We start from the raw sequence: 19,943 nt of genomic DNA on the forward strand, positions 1-19,943 counted from the left end.
TCTCAACTGTGTAGTTACAGGCTTGGTTTGAAAAATGACAGGTAGGAGCTGATTGGCCAGTGATAAAGTACCAGCCACTTTATCACTTCACCAAGCTTAATAAATCTGCCCCTAGATCACTTAGAAATTGCCCCTACATCGCTGAAATCTTATTGAAGCATTCTGAGTGGTCTAGCATCGCTCAGAACGCTTTAGCATCTCCCCAAGTGTAGGCCCCTTTAAAGATATGATTATGCACATGTTATTGATCCAAATGTGAGTACGGGTACACATCCCTGTCAACGCTTGCATCAATCACCCACTCAATTTAAGATCTACTGGACAACGGGTGTGTTTATTTCTTCTCCCCTCATATGAGATCAACTACGTTGGAGGGAGGAAACATTCTCATATGAACCTCTGCATCTGTTTGTAAGCCAATATCGAAAACCAAACCCAGCGGCAACCACCACTTATTGACTGATATTTTGTTGTTTGTTTATGTCTGAAAAAGATTGCAAACACGCAAAATCGATATCTGTATATTTTCCTAAAAACAACAACTAAATAAATGATACACACGTCAGACAAAATATTTAATATGTGATATATACTGTACATGTATTAAACTTTAACAAGCTTATTAAAAGTTGAGCACTGAAGATTATTTATGATACACTATGTCCCATTTAATTCATTGGTCAGTACTTGGCCTTTTTCCAAAAAAGGACATAAAGTTGTATTATTGATACTTTTGCTAGGCAGTGATAGACTGCACTTGTTGAATAAAGCAATTTGCTTAGAGATGCTTTAATATCAATTCCTTATTATTATTATTATGATGATGCTCCTACACAAATCACCAGAATCTGTAAAACCAAACCTGCTAATTGACAGAAATCCGTAGAACAGAAAGGAGTGTGGCTTCAGATTTTATTCCTATGCATCATGGCATTATGGAAGCCAACCATGCGCTTATGGTAGAGGAAGTATGGTTTAAGAAGGGGTGTGTATAATATTGTACCATCTTAGACACCCAGACTTTTTTTGTATTGAAATAACCAATCCGATAATTCCGTTTATAAAAGATTGTACTGAAGAGCCCAAATTTTAGTTATGAATTATGTAGCCAGTGACTGAACTGAAATGCATAATTACTCGAAAAGTGAAATATTTAGGCTGAACCTTCTCCCTTATTACCTAAATGCACCCCTGTCTAGTTGTTAATAATGAGACCACCCAGAGTCAGTTTCTCCAGATGTTCTACTGCATGAGAATTGAGTCTTGCATCTCTGTTATGGCAACATCATTGTCAAAAAGTTCCAATATCTCTTGAAAATTAAGTCTAAAAAAGAAATAAACAAAAGGATATCAGATAAATGTTATAAGCAGATAATCAACAGCAACGTGTTTAAATTAATATTTGTGGCAATTAGCAAATAGACATTACATTCTGTATATCGCCTTTTCATCTCCACGCATGTACTGTAATATCCTGCCTGAATTGAGGTGAGAAATACTATATGTCCTTTTGGAGGAACGGCCATTGTACGGTTGTTGGAATTGTCAAATGCAAATCACAGGCGGTTGGGTACACTTGCATTTGTTAGGGTGCTACCACCATTTGCTGGAGGACCATTTAATTCTTAAAAATACTACACTAGGAGGCACTGTTCTTATTTTATTGCAGATTATAGAGGTTCTGAGCTGAACAAGAAACTATTGGAGATCCCGCAGCAGGGGTGCCGATTTATGTTTTTGCTGGTGGGTGCTGAAGAGGGTGTGTCCTTTAGGGAAGGGGTGTGGTCCTGCAATGGGCCCCCCACTCCCCTCCAGTCCAGGATGGAGGCAGGCAGGGTTCCGGGTAGCACCGCAGTGGGGTCCGTGCAGCGCTGGGGAGGCAGCGGGGTCCCTGCAGTTGATGGGCAGTCAGAGGTGGGGTCCCTACCGCTACGACCCTGCCGCTGACTTCTCATCCGATGGGGGACCCTGCTGCTGACTGTTTTCAAACTCAGCGACACAGCTTGGCGGCCGTGGCCCATGGGTGCTCATCATTTTCCATGGGTGCTCGGGCCCCGGAGTACCACAGTTTCGGTGCCTGTGACCGGCGGCCACCATTTATAAGAGCAGCGTGTACAGCATTTGAGGAAGAGGACTCCTTACCATTAATGATCACAATCATAATTAATTAAGTAATATGGGTGCACCTTGGCCAGCGTAAGCCCCTCTTAACACTGAGGCAGGAGCCGCTGAATCTAAAGCGGAACAATGCAAGTGATCTGGGGGGAGATTCTCTAAGCAAGAAATGCAGTAAAACCCCCGTTAGCTGGGTTTTTACCGCATTTTGGGATGCTGTAAGCATCCCCCGCCGGGTTAACGCGGCGGGGGGCATCGCCAGAAAAATCTGGCGATGCCCCATAGAAGCCAATGAGCTTCTACCACATCCCACCGCTGCCCCGCAATGACCCCCCGCCGCCCCGCACTGACCCCCGGCACCCCGCATCGCCCCCTCCCCCCTCACCTGTGTCCGGGCAGCACAGCGCAGTGCTTCCCGGACCTATGACCTCCTCCCTGCACTGATCCTCTTCCGGGTGCAGGGAGGAGGAGAGCCCGCGTGTGTAAGGGAGGGGGGAGCCGCCGGGACCTGCTGGGACCCGGCGACTCTCCCCGCAAAGGACAGCTCTTAACGCAAGAGCTGTCCTTTGCTATAATTATCGTATATGTTACAACATATGCGATAATTATAAATGCGATGGGCGGCGAAGGGGGGCGGAGATTCTTAGAGAATCTCCCCCCTAAACTGGTAGTAAGTGAGTCTGTGTAATGTACTGTTTGCACTGTGCACATTTATTTAAAGGTGTAGAATGATTTTTAGGGTATGTTTACAAAACCCTTATGTACTGACCTGAACCCCTTGAAATGCCTTATTTGGTTGAAAATTTTAACTGATCTATACCACTTTTGAATGGAGCTTTAAAGAGTTAATTTTATAGACAGGTGTAATAGTGGGCTATGGAAGACATACTGTATATAAAAAAATAGTTTTATGCTTACTCTGTTGTATTTAAATTTGCTTGCTGAATGCTGGATGCTTCAGGAACATAACTCTGCCCCCATGGTGTATTGTTTTGCACAAAGGGATATGCTGGCAGAAACCTAAAATGGGAGAATGAAACAAGTAAATATATTTATTCATGTCACTAAATACAGGATACAGATGTGTCCTCATACATTGTGGCTGCAATCAAACTAGCCTTTTGGTGCACTAATCTTCAGGTTAGGGTAGATTTATTAAGCCTGGCGAAGTGATAAAGTGGAATGTAATAAAGCACCATCTAATCAGCTCCCATCTGTCTTTTTTAAAACCCAGAATGTAACTTGAGAGTTAGGCTCTGATTGGTTGCTGCGTTATAACTGGCCACTTTATCAGTGCACAAGGCCAGCCAGCGGCAAATCCGTATGCAACTCGCTCACCATCGAATTATGTTTCCACCCTGTGCAAGTGTGCGTAACTCTAACCCTCCCACAACTCTGCTCCAAAGCGCACTACCCCCACTGACCACCGATGATATCAGAGACCCATCCTGTAAATTAAACGGACCCAGTCATCCGTTAAGTGCAGCAGCTAGCCCGAACATAAGGTTCAGTGCGCAGGTAAAACAACATTTTCCGTTATCTTCTCAATAAGAATCTTTAGACCCAGGGTTTCCATGCAAAAAAAAAATGCATTCTGTAAAATAATGGTTAACAAAAATCTGAACTTTTGAAGAATAACAATAACATACAGTACTGTTCACTTTACTTACCCTACAGTAGAAGGAAATGGAGTTGGATCAGTTGGAAGAGGCTGAACTATTCCATAAGTTCCCAGTGGAGGACTAGAGTATTTAAGGTACAAGGGTAGAGTGTAACTACAAGGGTAGTAGCTGCTATGTTATCAATTAATACAATTAGGAATATTTAGTTAGATGTGCTCAGCAGATGTGAAACCAGCGTTTGAAATTGTAGGTGTAATATTTTCATCTAGACCCACAGGTACACCCACTACAGTAAACACAATATACAGTAGTCTGTAGTGTAAAGGCCCCCATCCACTAGGGAGATGTATCTCAGCAATCAATTGAATGCATTTTGGTTGCAATGTGGGTGGGACCTTCCCAGGGGACAGGACAGCCTATGATACATTTGGGGAAATTTACTAAGATGCGAATTCTACTTCACATGTGATGTTGCTATGGGCAACCAATCAGATCTTCATTTTTACAAGAAAAGTAAGTATATTGTAAGTGCACTGACAATCATAATGTTTATTTTTAAGATTTAACTTTTATTTTGTTCATTAAAAGGTGAAATATTTAAAATATAGAAAGATAAAGAAAGAAATAAAGTTTAAAATATCAATGACCCCTGCTCCCCAAACACAATTAATTAATAATTGTGTTTGGGGAGCAGGGGTCATTGATATTTTAAACTTTATTTCTTTCTTTATCTTTCTATATTTTAAATATTTCACCTTTTAATGAACAAAATAAAAGTTAAATCTTAAAAATAAACATTATGATTGTCAGTGCACTTACAATATACTTACTTTTCTTGTAAAAATGTGTGTCTTGTTCTAAGTAGTAGGTGGCACCTCCTTTTTTGAGATAAAACATACAGGGGAACTTCCCCAATGAATTCTTATATTAGAGGAGATAGGACAATCTCATAAATATAAGACTGGTGCGGGAATCATCCTTTATGTTTGTATAAAACCAATCAGATCTTGTCTACTATCTTCTAGAGCAGGCATGTCCAAACTATGGCCCTCTAGCTGCTGTGAAACTACACATCCCAGCATGCCATAGTTTTAGCATTCCCTAATAGCTAAACTGTGGCAAGGCATGATGGGACTTGTAGTTTCACAACAGCTGGAGGGCCATAGTTTGGCCATGCCTATTCTAGAGGGTGCTAAATAAATAAGAAGTAGATTCTGATTGGTTGCCCATAGCAACATCACATGTGAAGTAGAATACACATCTTAGTAAATTTCCCCCATTGTATGCAGTCCTTTTGCATGCAATGTATCTCATGGGATCCCAGCAGGGCTTAACCGTCTGCGACAGATATTCATGGCAGCCATTGAGGTCTCCGACTGTGATGCAAGGCACACCTGAGGGCGTCTGGTATCGCAATCGCACACAAAAAGCACCAGCAATGTGCCAGTTTTCATGCGATACATCGCAGAAAAGCGTCATAATCACATGAATACAGGCCATATCGCACTATTGGATGGGGGCCTTAACTTCAAGGGTAGTAGCTGCTGTGGGGACCAGAACCTGAGAGCTCTTAAGGTTCCTTAGATGTTGGCAACCAAAAAATACCCAAACGAGAGACACTAGTGATATGGCAAGTCAGTCAAGAGTAGACACTATGCTTATATTAAAAAGAGTAATACACAGTAGTAATAATAGACATAGACATAGACCAAAATTATTATCATCACCCCAGTGCAGAACAGTAGTGATTCCGAGTTCTGGGTCTGTCCCCTTAACTGAACATGCTGAGCACATGTAATAGAGGCCGTGTTAGCCGAAGGTGCGATATGCCGGCCAAATGTTTTTTAAAAGCGGCAAACATACACAAGGTAAGATTTTGCCATGTAAATGATTGCTGCTTTATAAACCGTTTCACCGGACCCCCTGCAAACTTAGACATTATTACATATGCCTTTCAGTATACAGTATGTATATCTCTTTAATTATAATACAGCCCACAGTTTCTCTTAATATTAGTTTTATCATGTGAATGCAGATAGTGGCAAATACAGTCCTAACAAGTGGCTTTATCATTTATATACATCATGAAACATATTAAGAAAGAAATCCTGTGAATCTCACTTGTACAGAGGTGGAGCTGGTACATGCACCATGGGACTTCCAACAGGTGATCCATAGACTGGCGTCCTACATAAAACAAACACTTTATGCAACACAACCTTGTAAGTGAATCAACGTTAATGGGATACTCATATTTATTTATTAACAGTTTCTTATATACAGATGGAGCGCCTCTGATCCTTGGCCGGGGATTGCCAGCATGCCTGCGCTGTCGATCCCCGCCGCAGAGGCGCTCCATCTGACTGGGACGCACGTGCGCATCCCAGTTTCAGGGCAGCGCCACGGCGGCATCCTGCCCGTCTCCTCTTCAGGGAGATGGGCAGGGATAGGAGGGATGGCGGGTGGCAGAGCCAGCTCCGTAGCCACGGGGTGCGTGCGGGCGTCTCGTGCACGCGCGCCACTGGCGAGAGCTGGCGGGGGCTGGTGATAGAATCGCCAGCCCCTGCATAGATGGAGCCTGATCCATCTGTAGCGCAGCATATTCCCTTGCGCTTTACAAAAGGGGTACATTTACTAAGATGCGAGTTCTATTGAAGATGGGAGGTTGCTAATAGCAACTAATGAAATTCTACTTATTTATTTAGCACCTTCAAGAAAATAATAGAATCTGATTAGTTGCTATAGGCAACAAACATCTCTTCTTCAATAGAACTCCCATCTTAGTATATCTACCCCATACAGTATATACACAAATAGGAAATTACGGTATAGCTGTAGTTATCCCTTGTGCCCAATCAGCATTGTGTTCACTGGTGTCACTTTCATTGCTGGTTTCCTGCTTTCAAAATACAAATTACAATGTAATGCTAGGATATAACATCTAGTGCTATTACTGGCAGGGAGTGTGTGACTCACGCAAACTGCAGATTTGTGCTTGTTGATGGCTGGCAAACATCATTTTCTTCCATTGGGACCTGATCAGTCCATACCGGAGACGATTGCTTTTCCTCATTTTTATCTCTGGTTCAAAATAATAATACATAAGATAGCACATTAACCACTTGAGTGCCAAGTGAATTTGTCAACATACTATAGGTGTGAAAATTGCCATGCAAACATTTTTATTCATCATCATGAACTGTAATGTTCTCCTTATAAAGGAAATATAATCATTTTTAATTTGAATTTTTAGAACAAATGTGAGCGCCGCTGGCATTTTTAGTGGATATTTGCACATCTTAAACTGAGCCTCGCTCGGAAGATTATTCTAATATGAGTTTTTCATTTTGGATCCAACAAATAATTATGCAAACTGGTTCTAATTTATATTAATTCGACTGTGGGCGGTATTCAATGTCGGCAGCTATTTCCGACAGGGGAAATAGGGGCTGCCTCCTATTCAATGCTGCTGTTTCAGACAGCATTGACGGCAGATTTTGACAAAACAGATTTGACTTTAACACAAGATGGATCTGTCTTAGATTGTCTTAAATTGTCTAGTTTAAGGCAGTTTCTCGGCAATCCACTGCCGTTTCCACCGACATGCCCACTTTTAGACACTGGGCAGGTGGAACTTTGAATTCTGCCTGTCGAGTTGCAGGCAATCTGACCGAAAACGGCCTGGGATTTCCAACTGTAGGGACATTCCGACAGTCGGAATCCCACATTGAATACCCCACTAATGCTGTGTATACGGTGAGATTCTCTTGCTATTCGACTGATTTGAGTGCTATGCAATCTTTGCTATCTCTGTACTATTTACATACAATTCATGCTATCTACATTAGATTTGCACTATATAGTCATTGCTGCCCTGTCTATCTGGGTTTCGATTTGTGCTGTCATGGGAGCACGCATCGGGATCGCAAGGTAAAAAGGGATTTTTGTAAGAACTTACCGTTCGAATCCCTTTCTCTGATATGGTCCTGGTGACACAGCTCAACACTGGGATGTAGGAGGGTCCGAAGGAGCCAGGCACCTATCCTAAAGCTTTAGAGGGTAGGCTCCTCCCCTACTGCATCCCTGGACTCTTCAGTTCAATCTTTCAAAGCCACTGGAATACATTAACTCAGTACAAACACCTGCACATATTATATGCACATTTTATAACAGAAACTGTTAACTTTTAACCATTTTAACATGAACATCATGAACTTCTGGCATACTTACTGAGCGTAAGGGAGGGATCGCTGTGTCACCAGGACCATATCAGAGAAAGGGATTCGAACGGTAAGTTCTTACAAAAATCCCTTTTTCTCTTTCAATGGTCCTGGTGACACAGCTCAACACTGGGACGTTCCAGAGCCGGTCCTTTGGGTGGGTACGCTCAGGTCTGCAGCTCTCAGGACTGCTCGCCCGAATGATGCGTCCTCCGACGCGAACTCGTGGAATCTATAGAATTTGGCAAAGGTATGAACAGATGACCAAGTGGCAGCTCTGCAAACCTGCTCAGCTGTGGCCCCATGTCGAACCGCCCAAGAGGTGGCAACGGACCTGGTGGTATGCGCATTTATTCTGGCCGGTACAGGCCTACCCACTTTGGTGTATGCAAAGGCTATCACAGATCGCAACCACCTAGCAATAGTCTGCTTAGATGCAGGCCAACCAATTTTGTGTACGTCATACAGTACCAATAAAGTATCAGTCTTTCTGACACTCTTTACTCTGTCCACATAGATGCGTAAAGCACGCACAACATCCAAACTCTTCAACTTGTCCCTTTTCTTAGAACCCTCAGGGGGTTGAAACACAGGCAGAACTATCTCCTGATTTACATGAAAGGCAGAGACTACCTTCGGTAAAAACTGAGGCACTGTTCTCAGAACTGCCTTGTCGTCATGAAAAATTAGGAAGGGAGATTTGCATGACAAAGCTCCCAACTCTGATACCCTTCTAGCAGATGCCACTGCCAACAAGAACACTAGCTTCCATGTGAGAAACTTAAAGTCCGCCGACCTTAAAGGCTCAAAGGGTGCCTTCTGAAGGCATTCCAAAACCAGTGACAGATCCCAAGGCGCTACTGGTTGCTTGTAAGGAGGTTTCAACCTGGATACCCCTTGTAAAAAGGTCTGAATTTCCGGTAAAATGGCTATCCTTTTCTGGAAATAGATGGACAAAGCCGAAATCTGCACCTTCAATGGCTGAAGGCTTAGGCCCGATGAAAAACCATCTTGTAAAAACTCCATCATTCTTGATAACTTAAAATGAGATGTGTGAGCCTTTCTTCTCTCACACCATCGAATGTAAGTCTTCCAGACTCTATAATAATTTGCTGAAGATACAGCTTTTCTGGCTTTTATCATAGTCTGTACTACTGCCTCAGAAAAACCTTTCCTTTTCAGAATGGCGGTTTCAATAGCCAAGCCGTCAAAATCAATCGATCGGAATCCAGGTGATTGAATGGGCCTTGTCTTAGAAGGTCTGGCCTCAGAGGTAGACGCCATGAGTCCACAGACAACCTCTGAAGCCTCGAGTACCAGGACCTCCTTGGCCAATCTGGGGCCACTAAGATCACCGGAACCTTCTGCCCCTGTATTTTCTTCAAAATTCTCGCTAACATTGGTACTGGTGGGAATGCATAGAGGAGATCTCCCTGCCAGCGAATAGTCATGGCATCCACTGCCTCCGCTAGTGGATCCCTCGTTCTGGCATAGAACCTGGGCACCTGATGGTTGAACCTGGATGCCATCAGGTCCACATCCGGAGTTCCCCACATCGAGGTGATCTGATGAAACACCTGAGGGTGTAAGCTCCATTCCCCTTCCTTGAGCTCCTCCCTGCTCAGGAAGTCGGCTTCTATATTCTCTACTCCTGGAATGAATATAGCCGATACAGCTGGAACATTCTGTTCCGCCCATAGGAAGATTCTGGACAACTCCCACATGGCCAATTTGCTGCGTGTACCGCCCTGGTGATTCAGATACGCCACAGCTGTGGCATTGTCGGTCTGAATCCTCAAAGGGAGGTTCAGTAACCTGTCTCCCGCCAAGGAAATCACTTTCCAGACAGCTCTCAGCTCCAAGATGTTGATTGGTAACACTGATTCCTCGGCCGTCCACAGGCCCTGCAGCCTGAGATCCAGGACTACTGCCCCCCAGCCCCTGAGACTGGCGTCGGTAGTTACTACCAACCAGTCCCAGGTCTGTAATGACCGACCCCACTGAAGGGAATCTACTTCTGTCCACCATTTCAAGGAGTCTCGAGTGTCCGAAGACAGCACTATCATCTCCGACTTCATGGTCAGAGTGTTTCCTGACCAGGCTGACAAAATGCTCCATTGGAACACCCGAGAGTGGAACCTGGCAAATTGAAGCGTCTCGAACGACGCCACCATTTTCCCCAGGAGCTTGAGGCACCTCCATACTGAAATGCTCCGAGCTCTGAGAATCTCCTGGACTAAGGTGACCAGATCCCTGGCCTTTACCTCCGGGAGAAATACCCGATGGAGATGGGTATCCAGTATGACTCCCAAGAATTGGAGCCGCTGTGATGGTACCAACTGAGATTTTTGCAAGTTTAAAATCCAGCCGTGAGCCTGTAAAAAACTGATGGCCTCTGCCAAGTGACTCTGAAGCATGGCTGCTGACTCTGCTTTGAACAGGAGATCGTCCAAATAGGGTATTACTGTGATTCCCCTGAGTCTCAGCACCGCCGCCATCACTGACATTATCTTTGTGAATACCCTTGGTGCGGTTGCTAGCCCAAAGGGTAACGCCCGGAATTGTAAATGCAGGTCTCCTATAGCAAACCTCAACAAGGTCTGATGCTCCGGGTGTATAGGGACGTGCAGATATGCGTCCTGGACATCCATGGACGCCAAAAATTCTCCCTGGTCCAGACTCAGGAGTACTGACCGTAGGGACTCCATTTTGAAATGGTCTACCCATAAGTGAACATTTAGGGACTTCAAATTTAGTATTGGTCTGAAAGACCCGACTGGTTTGGGCAGGAGAAACAGAGTGGAGTAAAAGCCTTTCTTCCACTCTGCCCTGGGAACCGGGGTAACCACCCCTTTCTCCAAAAGGGAGTGAGCTGCTCTCACAAGAGCTGTACGAAGCAGCGCTTCCTTTGGTAAGGATGTGGGAATGAACCTCTTTGGAGGCGGACCTCTGAAAGGGATTTTGTAGCCCTGGGTTATAATATCTAATACCCAGGCATCCTGGTCTAGAGAAGCCCATGCGTCCCTGAAATGTGTGAGACGCCCCCCCACCTTTATCACTGCCGGGCAAAACCCCTGACAGTCATGCGGAGGGTTTGTCCTCTCCTTTGGAGGCCGGCTTCTTGTTAAAAGAACCAAACTTGGACTTTGTGTCTTGCCCCTAGAGGACTGAAACTTTCCCCTGAAAGACTGTCCTCGAAAGGACGCACCACCTCTAGGGGAGGGCCGAAAGGACGGCCTAAAAGCAGAGAATCTGGAAGTCTGCTTAGCCGAGGGAGCCGGCAGAAATGTACTTTTGCCGCCCGTGGCCTGTTTAATAATTTCCTCTAATTCCGATCCAAATAGTAACTTCCCCTTGAAAGCTAAAGTTTCTAGGGCCTTTTTGGACTCATTGTCCGCTTCCCAGGCCTTAAGCCAGAGCACTCTCCTGGCATTAATAGAGACTGTGGACACTCTGGTCGCCATTTTAAGAGCTTCCTCCTCTGCTTCCACCACATACTCTGCAGCTGCCTTAATTTTCTCTGCTAGCAGCAATGCACCAGGGTCAGCCTGCAGCATGGTGCATAATTCACCAGCCCACTCAATCATGGCCTTAGAGACCCAGGCTGAAGCAATAAGGGGGCGTAGAGTGAATCCCACCCCTTCAAAAATAGCCTTGAGGGTACCCTCCAGCTTTTTATCCACAGAATCTTTAAAAGCTGCACCGCCCTGTACTGGCAAAACAGTAGCTTTGGACAAACGTGCCACTGAAGCATCCACAACTGGCACCTTTTCCCAGAGCTCCGCATGAGACTCTGGCATGGGGTACAGACTAAGGAATCTCTTAGGCATTTGTAGCCTCTTATCAGGAGTTTTCCAAGCCCCTTCCAACAATTCCTGTAACCCCTCATCTGAAGGAAAAGTAACAGCCTCCTTCCGCTGTCGCTTAAAAACACCTTTAACAGGAGTCTTATCCTCCACAGACAGTTTTAAAGCCTGTTTCACAGCTACAATAAGATCCTCTATACCAGCAGAAGAGGTCTCTTCAAAATCATCACCCTGATCCCAGGGGATATCAGAATACGCTCCCTCCTCCTCATCTACCACAGTAGGCATAGCATAAGACCTTTTAGGGGTCCCTGCAACATCAACATCCATTTTGTCCAGTATTTCACTAAACCTGTTGATCCCCTTAGCAGTATCCTGCATCACCTGAATAAGGGCAGGATCTGCCTGGGTAAGAGGCAAGGAGCCAGAAGACTGCTGAGATGATGGTATAGGTCTCTGTGATTCTACCAACACATCACTCTGCCTGTCCAGAAGCTGCACCAAAGCGTTTACTGACCTGCCTAGGGCACTGGCCCACGCAGGTTCACTCTGCTCTGCCCTATGGGGTTCACTGCCCATGGGTCTCACATCAGCGCAAGTAATACATAAGCCCCCCTTGGCCATCTGCTCAGGGACAAACTTTTGTGTGCAAACATTGCACGCGCTCAGTGCACTAAGGGCTCCCTCCCCCAAAACCACAGCCTGATGCTCAGACATGATGCAAGTGAAATATATATATCAATATACACAGTGCAAACAATGTACAAGCGTTTATACAGAGTCAATGCACCCAATCACTTATCTGTCTGTTGGTTTCAACTGCGGGGAAACGATGCCCAGGAAATCCAAGTCACTCTGCCAGGATCAGTAAGCCAGCTCAGCTCCGCTGCAAGCGTTCTGAAAGGCGCCAAAGTCAGAGTGAAGGAAGAGACCAAAAGTCCCTGCTGCTGCGGGGTCCGTGACTTTTGGCGCCAACCACCTCCAGTCAGCCGCTCCTTAGGTAGGATTTCCTAGTTCCAGTGTCTCCCCCTCGACTGGGGACCACTTGGAACATGCCTGTCACAACGCTGCTGTCCTCTCATATAGGAGCTCAGCGTGTAAGCTCCGCATAAAATGGCCACCGCCATCACGGAGCGCCTGTCCCCCATGATCCCCACCTAAACGTGGAGCCGGTTTCAGGATACTCTGGAGCCCAGGCAGCCTCTTAATAGAGGCTGAAAGCGCTGCACAGGGAGGCCAGACAGCGTCTCCCCTGTGCACAGTGAGCTGACAGGACGCGATTCTGTCAGCTCCTGCTGCGCTAGCAGTGTGAGGATTCACTATGAGAATCCTCACACTGTGCCTACCTAGCTAGGGTGAAAATTAATAAAACAATAAAAATTCCCTAACTACTCTATTTCTTCGGCTGCTCCCGCAGCCCTTTAGAATAGCACCCACTCCAGTGGGCACCTAACACGAACTGAAGAGTCCAGGGATGCAGTAGGGGAGGAGCCTACCCTTTAAAGCTTTAGGATAGGTGCCTGGCTCCTTCGGACCCTCCTACATCCCAGTGTTGAGCTGTGTCACCAGGACCATTGAAAGAGAAAAAACCTGTGCGATCTGCATATGATCTGCTTGCGATCCCGATTCGATTTTGACTATAGAGTCAAAATCTCATGCTGATTGTACCCATGTGTACACACCATAAGACTGCATCCAGTCACACAATTTATTGACAAGGAAATTAGGAGAAGCCAATCACGGTGCTACAGTCATTTGCATCTTGGTAATTTACTAAATGCAAAACACTGCAGAATTTTCTCAAATACGAATGAAATTCAGGACAGAACACACATGGAATCAATAGACCATCAGCCACGCTTGGCAGGACTTTAAATAGGCACCAATGGACAATGGAAATTTACCAAAATTTGTTTGAGCAAACACTGCTGTGAATTTGGCTCAAAATGCCTCAAATAGACACCCTTTTGCCTGGTACACACCAGGACGATGGTGCTTGTGAGCTGGTTGTCACAGTAACGCACGCGGGGCCACGCATCGGATCGGGATCGCATCAAAAGGGCAGCGAAATGGCTCAAAACATGGCCGATTTACATACAATCAGTGGAGATTGTATCTAAATTGGCTCGTTTTAGGCCATATAGTCCTGGTGTGTACCCCATATTTGTCTAGCATGTTTGGAGGAGCATGCATGGAGCAGTCTGATCCATGCAGTGCTTCTGTATGTAAAAGAATGGGTTAAACTTCAAAAAGAAACAGTGTGTTAGGTCCCCCGAGCTAAGCATAATCAAGCCTGGGGCTGTTTAAAAAAATAAAGAGGAAAAAATTGCATTGGCCCCCCTATATTTATAGAACCAGCACTTGGGTCATGGACCAGTCCTTGTTCCAAAAATATTTAGGAAAAAGGACAAAAGGGGTCGCCTGTATTTTTGAAACCAGCACTGGCTCCACTATTCACTAAGGCAGTGGTTCCCAAACTTTTTTGAATCACGGCACCCTAGAGCATCAAAATGTTTTCAGGGCACCCCTAGGTCAAATGTTTCTTATTGAGAAATTTAGAGAAAAAAAAGAAATTAAGTGCATTGTGTTTATATGTCACAGTTATCTGGTGAGGGACAGGATTTGCTCCTGTTTGTCCACATATATTATGATTAGCAGCCACAAGCACTGGTTTTGCCTGTTACTTTGACCATTAATAATATGAATTGATCCTGGTCCACCAACCCAAGGCACCCCTGCAAGTGTCTTGAGGCACCCCAGGGAGCCTAGGCACACAGTTTGGGAACCGCTGCACTAAGGTAATACCACAAACCCTGCCGTGGTAGCATTACCCCCCAACTAGTTTGCCCTGGTTGGGGTCCCTGGGGCAGTGGGGAGCCCCCAATAAAGGCGACCCCTACCAGGGCACCCAAGAGCCAGAGCTGAAGCCTGGTGCTATAGCTATCACTCCTGGGTGTTGGGTGACGAGCTCACAGCAACAATGTGTACATACAAGAGTTATTATTGTGTTTAACCTGTGGAACTACAGGTACCAGCAAGCCTCCCCCACATTCTGGTACTTGGAGAACCGCAAGTACCAGCATGCGGGGCATTAAAGTGCCTGCTGGTGCCTGAAGTTCCACCTGTAAAATTACATTTACAATAGATACAGTACACACACACTGTGAAAGTATAGATTTATTAGACCCACAAAACATGGCGGCCCTGCGTCTGCCTTCCCAGCTTCACAGGCAGTGGGCTACCCTATCCATCAAACAAATGCAATCGCATTGGGGAGGGGATGCAGCATGTGGTGGAATTTTAGCAAAACTACAACTCCTGCTGAATCAGGCCCATTGTCAGTTGCATATAATTATAAGTTTAATTAGTAATATCTGTACTACTGTACATTTTGCAGCAGCTGTAGTGACAGATAATAGGTGGTATACTGTATATGTATGTTTCTCAGTCAAATAGGAACTGAAGAAGATGTTATTTTAGATGATAATGATACATGTTATCCATAACTACCAACTTTTGGCCGGGGGCACTCAAGATTCATGACCTTGTGAGAATGGCCGTTATCTTGAGGCCATGCCCCAGTATCACTGCTGTGGGGCATGGGCAGTGCTTTGTGAGCTGCTGGCCACGTCCCCTGTCCCTCTGTCTCACGGAATAGACTGCTAGGCAGAGCAGCAAGTGGTGGGGGCTCCCAACTGCTCCCCCCTAGCGTGGGACACTGCCGGCTCAAGTAAAAGGGCCTGCCCCGTGAAAATCGGGACAATTGGGAGAAATGTGTTATCTAATAAATAAATGGCCTCTGTCTAGCACAAGTGCAGTGAGAGCTGCTGGCCTCAGTGGCATAACAATAGCTCCGCCGACCCCGCAGTGGCTTGGGGGCGCTAGGTAAGGGTGGGCCGTGGGGTCTGCGGAAGCTATTGTTAAGATTGGGGCCATCACCGCCGCCACCGCTGGATCCGTTCTTGCCGCTGGGACCAGCAGCGCTTCCTGCTCTCTGCAGCCCCGGCGCTGCTGCTCCTCCTGTTAGAAGGTCTTTTGTAAAATGGCCTCCCTCTTCACAGCAGACAATTATTAAGGATGCTAAAGGAGGCAGCGACCTCCTCTTGCATCCTAAATAATGGTCGGCTGTAAGGCGGCAGACATTTTGGAAGTGACATTCTGACAGGCAGAGCAGCAGCGCAGGGACTGCAGAAAGCAGGAACAGGAAGCTCTGCTGGTCCCGGCGGCCGACAGCAACAGATCGGCGCCAGCGACTCATGCACCAGTGAGGTGGGCAGGGGAAATATGGGGGGGGGGGGTCTCGGGGGCGCACACATTTTAGTGGTGGGGGGTCGCAGCCAATGTAGTTAAGCCACCGGCTGGCCTGGTAACTTCCTCACAGAGTTCTCATGATAATGGAATACAGATGTTCCCCTTTTGCCACATGAGGATATTTCCCAGGCCAGTGTCTTCCTTAAGTTGTGGATGCATGTGGAGCTTTGTATGTTTTGAAGATGTGATAAAGTAGTTACCATTATTAGCTTAGTACAGTAGTATGTGTAATCATGTGCTTATAACACTATTATAGTAATTCATCATTAATTAGAGAGAAAGACGACTTACCCTGGCACCACAATTGTAATAAAAGCTTTTGTGTATCCATTACTACTGTCTGAAACCTCTGAGGGATTGAAAGCAAGAAATATAAGTAATTGAAAAAATACAAGACAATAAAATACTGGACTAACGTACACATAATGACTATATAATGACTTGAAACTGTAATACTAATAAGATGTACACACGGTTCGATTTTGCTTATGTAAGTAAAATCAAATAGAACAGAAATCAGACGCTTTCAATTTCAATTTGATCCTGATGCGAGGCCCCGAGGCATCGAAATCGAATAGAAAAATAGACTGTGCAGGCAGGGATGCAAAACAGGGAGGCGCCAGCCAGAAGAGGCGCTCTCCCTGCTCCTGTCGGATGTCACTGCCTATCACACTGCCTGACAGACAGCGACGTCGGCAAAACATGAAGCACCAATCTGCACACGGGGAAGGGTGAGGGTCGTCGGAGGAGGAAGCAGAGGAAAACGATCTGCTGAGGACAGCTGCTGAGGTACTGCTGACTGCAGTACTGGCAGGAGCCACTAGAGGCCCCATCTCAGTGTGGACCTCTGCGCTAATCACTAGAGAGATGGCTTTTGGGACCATACAGAGGAGCTGGCTGAGTGAGTTTGTTTTTATTTGTGTGCGTGTCTGTCCATATCTATCTATCTATCTCTCTCAGAGGCGGGCTGGACCGGGGAGCAGGGTGCCACATACAGATGTGGCCAAGTACATCGTGGTTTACAACGCGCTTTTGAGGTCTCTGAGTCGCGAGTTGTAGATTGCGTTATGTCCTGCGTTATGTCCCACACCATGTAATACATAGTTTAACCACTGGGTGACAAATGTTCCACGTTAAGACTACGGTGCTGAATACAATGATGTTGCAGTTGACATTGATCTGTGAGAAGCTGGCCAATCAACATTCTTCACTTTATAAAAGAAAAAAAAATCTGTCTTCTACAAAACGAAATGTCAGGCTGCCACGCAACTTCCCACTACAGATTTTGTCCAACTTCCCACTTCAGATTTTGTCCTTACTTTAGAGAAAAAGTACTTACAGTACTTTAGAGAAAGAGTACTTGGATTAAATTAAAGCAGATCTGTTTGGTTATACATTTTGTTGGTACAGATTGCTATATGGAATCCATGCTAACCTTTACTAATGCTGGAAACTTTCACATGGTATATTATTTACGGAGGTGTCTATCATTATGCTGTACTGCGCCATGAAAACAGCGCAATCTACTGGGCATGTCTCATACTTGACTGTACAGTATATTGTACACCAATGTAGCAACTGAAATCACAGGTTTCTGTGGCTTACTGTATACTGTTAACAGCAATACTGGTTCGATCCACAGTGTGGTACAGTTTTTTTTTTTTTAAACGTACTATTTTTTTTTTCATTTTTTTAATCAATAAAGTAATTTGATGCTTTGCAAATTCCTTTTGCACAAAAAAATTAACAATGGCAGGCTGCAATTTACATGATACAGTTATTGTCGTTACATTCTGTAAGTTACAAAGAACGTTTTTATTTTCGCAAGAGTAAATTTTCCACTTCATGTAAAAATCCTTAATTTAGGGAAAGAGTACTTACTTTACAGAAAGAGTTCTTGGATTAAATTCGCAGGAGGAGATATGATCAGATATACATGTCATTGGTACAGATTGCTACTGTATAAATATGGAATCCATGCTAACCTTTACTTTTTTTTTAAATGCACTATTTTTTTTTTTTTTTTTTTAATCAATAAATTTATTTGGTGCTTTGCAAATTCCTTTTGCACAAAAAAAATAACAATGACAGGCTGCAATGTACATGATACAGTTATTGTCGTTATATACTGTAAGATACAGAGAACGTTTTTTTCTTGCAGGAGTAAATTTTCCACTTCAGGTAAAAGTCCTTAATTTAGGAAAAGAGTACTTACTTTAAGGAAAGAGTTCTTGGATTAAATTTGCAGGAGGAGATATCAGTTATACAATTGTTGGTACAGATTGCTACTGCATAAATATGGAATCCATGCTAACCTTTACTAATGCTGGAAACTTTCACATGGTATATTATTTACGGAGGTGTCTATCATTATGCTGTACTGCGCCATGAAAACAGCGCAATCTACTGGGCATGTCTCATACTTGACTATACAGTATATTGTACACCAATGGAGCAGCTGAGATCACAGGTTTCTATGGCCTAGCGGTTAAAGACACAGTTACTGTATACTTGTAGCAGCAATACTGATTCGAACCAAAGTGGGGTACAATTTTTTTTTTTTTTTAATGTACTACTTTTTTTTTCATTTTTTAATCAATAAAGTTATTTGGAGCTTTGCAAATTCCTTTTGCACAAAAAAAAAAACAATGACAGGCTGCAATGTACATGATACAGTTATTGTCGTTATATACTGTAAGATACAGAGAACGTTTTTTTTCTTGCAGGAGTAAATTTTCCACTTCAGGTAAAAGTCCTTAATTTAGGGAAAGAGTACTTACTTTAAGGAAAGAGTTCTTGGATTAAATTTGCAGGAGGAGATATCAGTTATACAATTGTTGGTACAGATTGCTACTGCATAAATATGGAATCCATGCTAACCTTTACTAATGCTGGAAACTTTCACATGGTATATTATTTACGGAGGTGTCTATCATTATGCTGTACTGCGCCATGAAAACAGCGCAATCTACTGGGCATGTCTCATACTTGACTATACAGTATATTGTACACCAATGGAGCAGCTGAGATCACAGGTTTCTATGGCCTAGCGGTTAAAGACACAGTTACTGTATACTTGTAGCAGCAATACTGGTTCGAGCCAAAGTGGGGTACAATTTTTTTTTTTTTTTTTTAATGTACTACTTTTTTTTAAATTTTTTAATCAATACATTTATTTGGTGCTTTGCAAATTCCTTTTGCCTTTTGCACAAAAAAATTAACAATGGCAGGTGGCCATGTACGTGATACAGTTATTGGCGTTACATACTGTGTTGCAAAGAATGGGGTTTTTCGCACAAGTAAATGTCCCACTTCAGGTAAAAGTCCTAACTTTAGGGAAAGAGTACGTACTTTAGGGAAAGAGTACGTACTTTAGGGAAAGAGTACGTACTTTTTCTAAAGAGTACTTGGATTAAATTCCACATCTTTTTGGTTATGCATGTCGTTGGTACAGATTGAGTTTGAAAGTCAATGCATGCTTCTGCACCTTCCCCCACGATCATTCCCATTGAGCCCACTGTTTACTGTAAACAGTATGTCTGTAGCAAAACACCTCCCCCAGCTCCTTTGTGCATAGTCACATGAGTAAGTGAAGAACTACTATCAATGTTGCAAAATGACTATGTTCACCCTATTGTGTGTTTGTCCCTACATTGTGTACTCAATCCGGGATTGCAATTGCAGACAAAGCAGTGTCATTTTCTGAAGAGTTTTAACTTAATAAAGATACTGTATTTAGTATGCGCTATTCACATGGTACTGTATTGTTCCCATGCTACAGTAGGCACCTGCTGCCCTGTGGTACAGTTTGAAAGTCAATGCATGCTTTGCACCATGCTTCTGCACCTTCCCCCATGATCACTCATTAG

At 44.3% G+C, this 19,943-nt stretch overlaps 1 protein-coding gene across 3 annotated transcripts in view; it reads right to left on the reverse strand.

Moving 5' to 3' along the window:
• Window positions 1-1,046: 1,046 nt before the first annotated feature.
• Window positions 1,047-19,943, reverse strand: part of STAT6 (signal transducer and activator of transcription 6) — a 186,675-nt gene continuing 167,778 nt past the window's right edge. For all 3 annotated transcript variants that reach the window (XM_083169345.1, XM_083169347.1, XM_083169348.1), the window contains exons 18-23: window positions 16,366-16,423; window positions 6,714-6,818; window positions 5,859-5,924; window positions 3,786-3,857; window positions 3,034-3,135; window positions 1,047-1,324 (exon numbers count right to left, since the gene is read on the reverse strand). In XM_083169345.1, coding sequence (XP_083025471.1) covers window positions 1,243-1,324; window positions 3,034-3,135; window positions 3,786-3,857; window positions 5,859-5,924; window positions 6,714-6,818; window positions 16,366-16,423 — 485 coding nt within the window. In that variant the 3' untranslated portion in view covers window positions 1,047-1,242. The remainder of the gene's footprint in view (window positions 1,325-3,033; window positions 3,136-3,785; window positions 3,858-5,858; window positions 5,925-6,713; window positions 6,819-16,365; window positions 16,424-19,943) is intronic.

Source organism: Crinia signifera, chromosome 2 (genome assembly GCF_055691185.1).
Source record: "Crinia signifera chromosome 2, ASM5569118v1, whole genome shotgun sequence".
Lineage (NCBI taxonomy): Eukaryota > Metazoa > Chordata > Amphibia > Anura > Myobatrachidae > Crinia > Crinia signifera.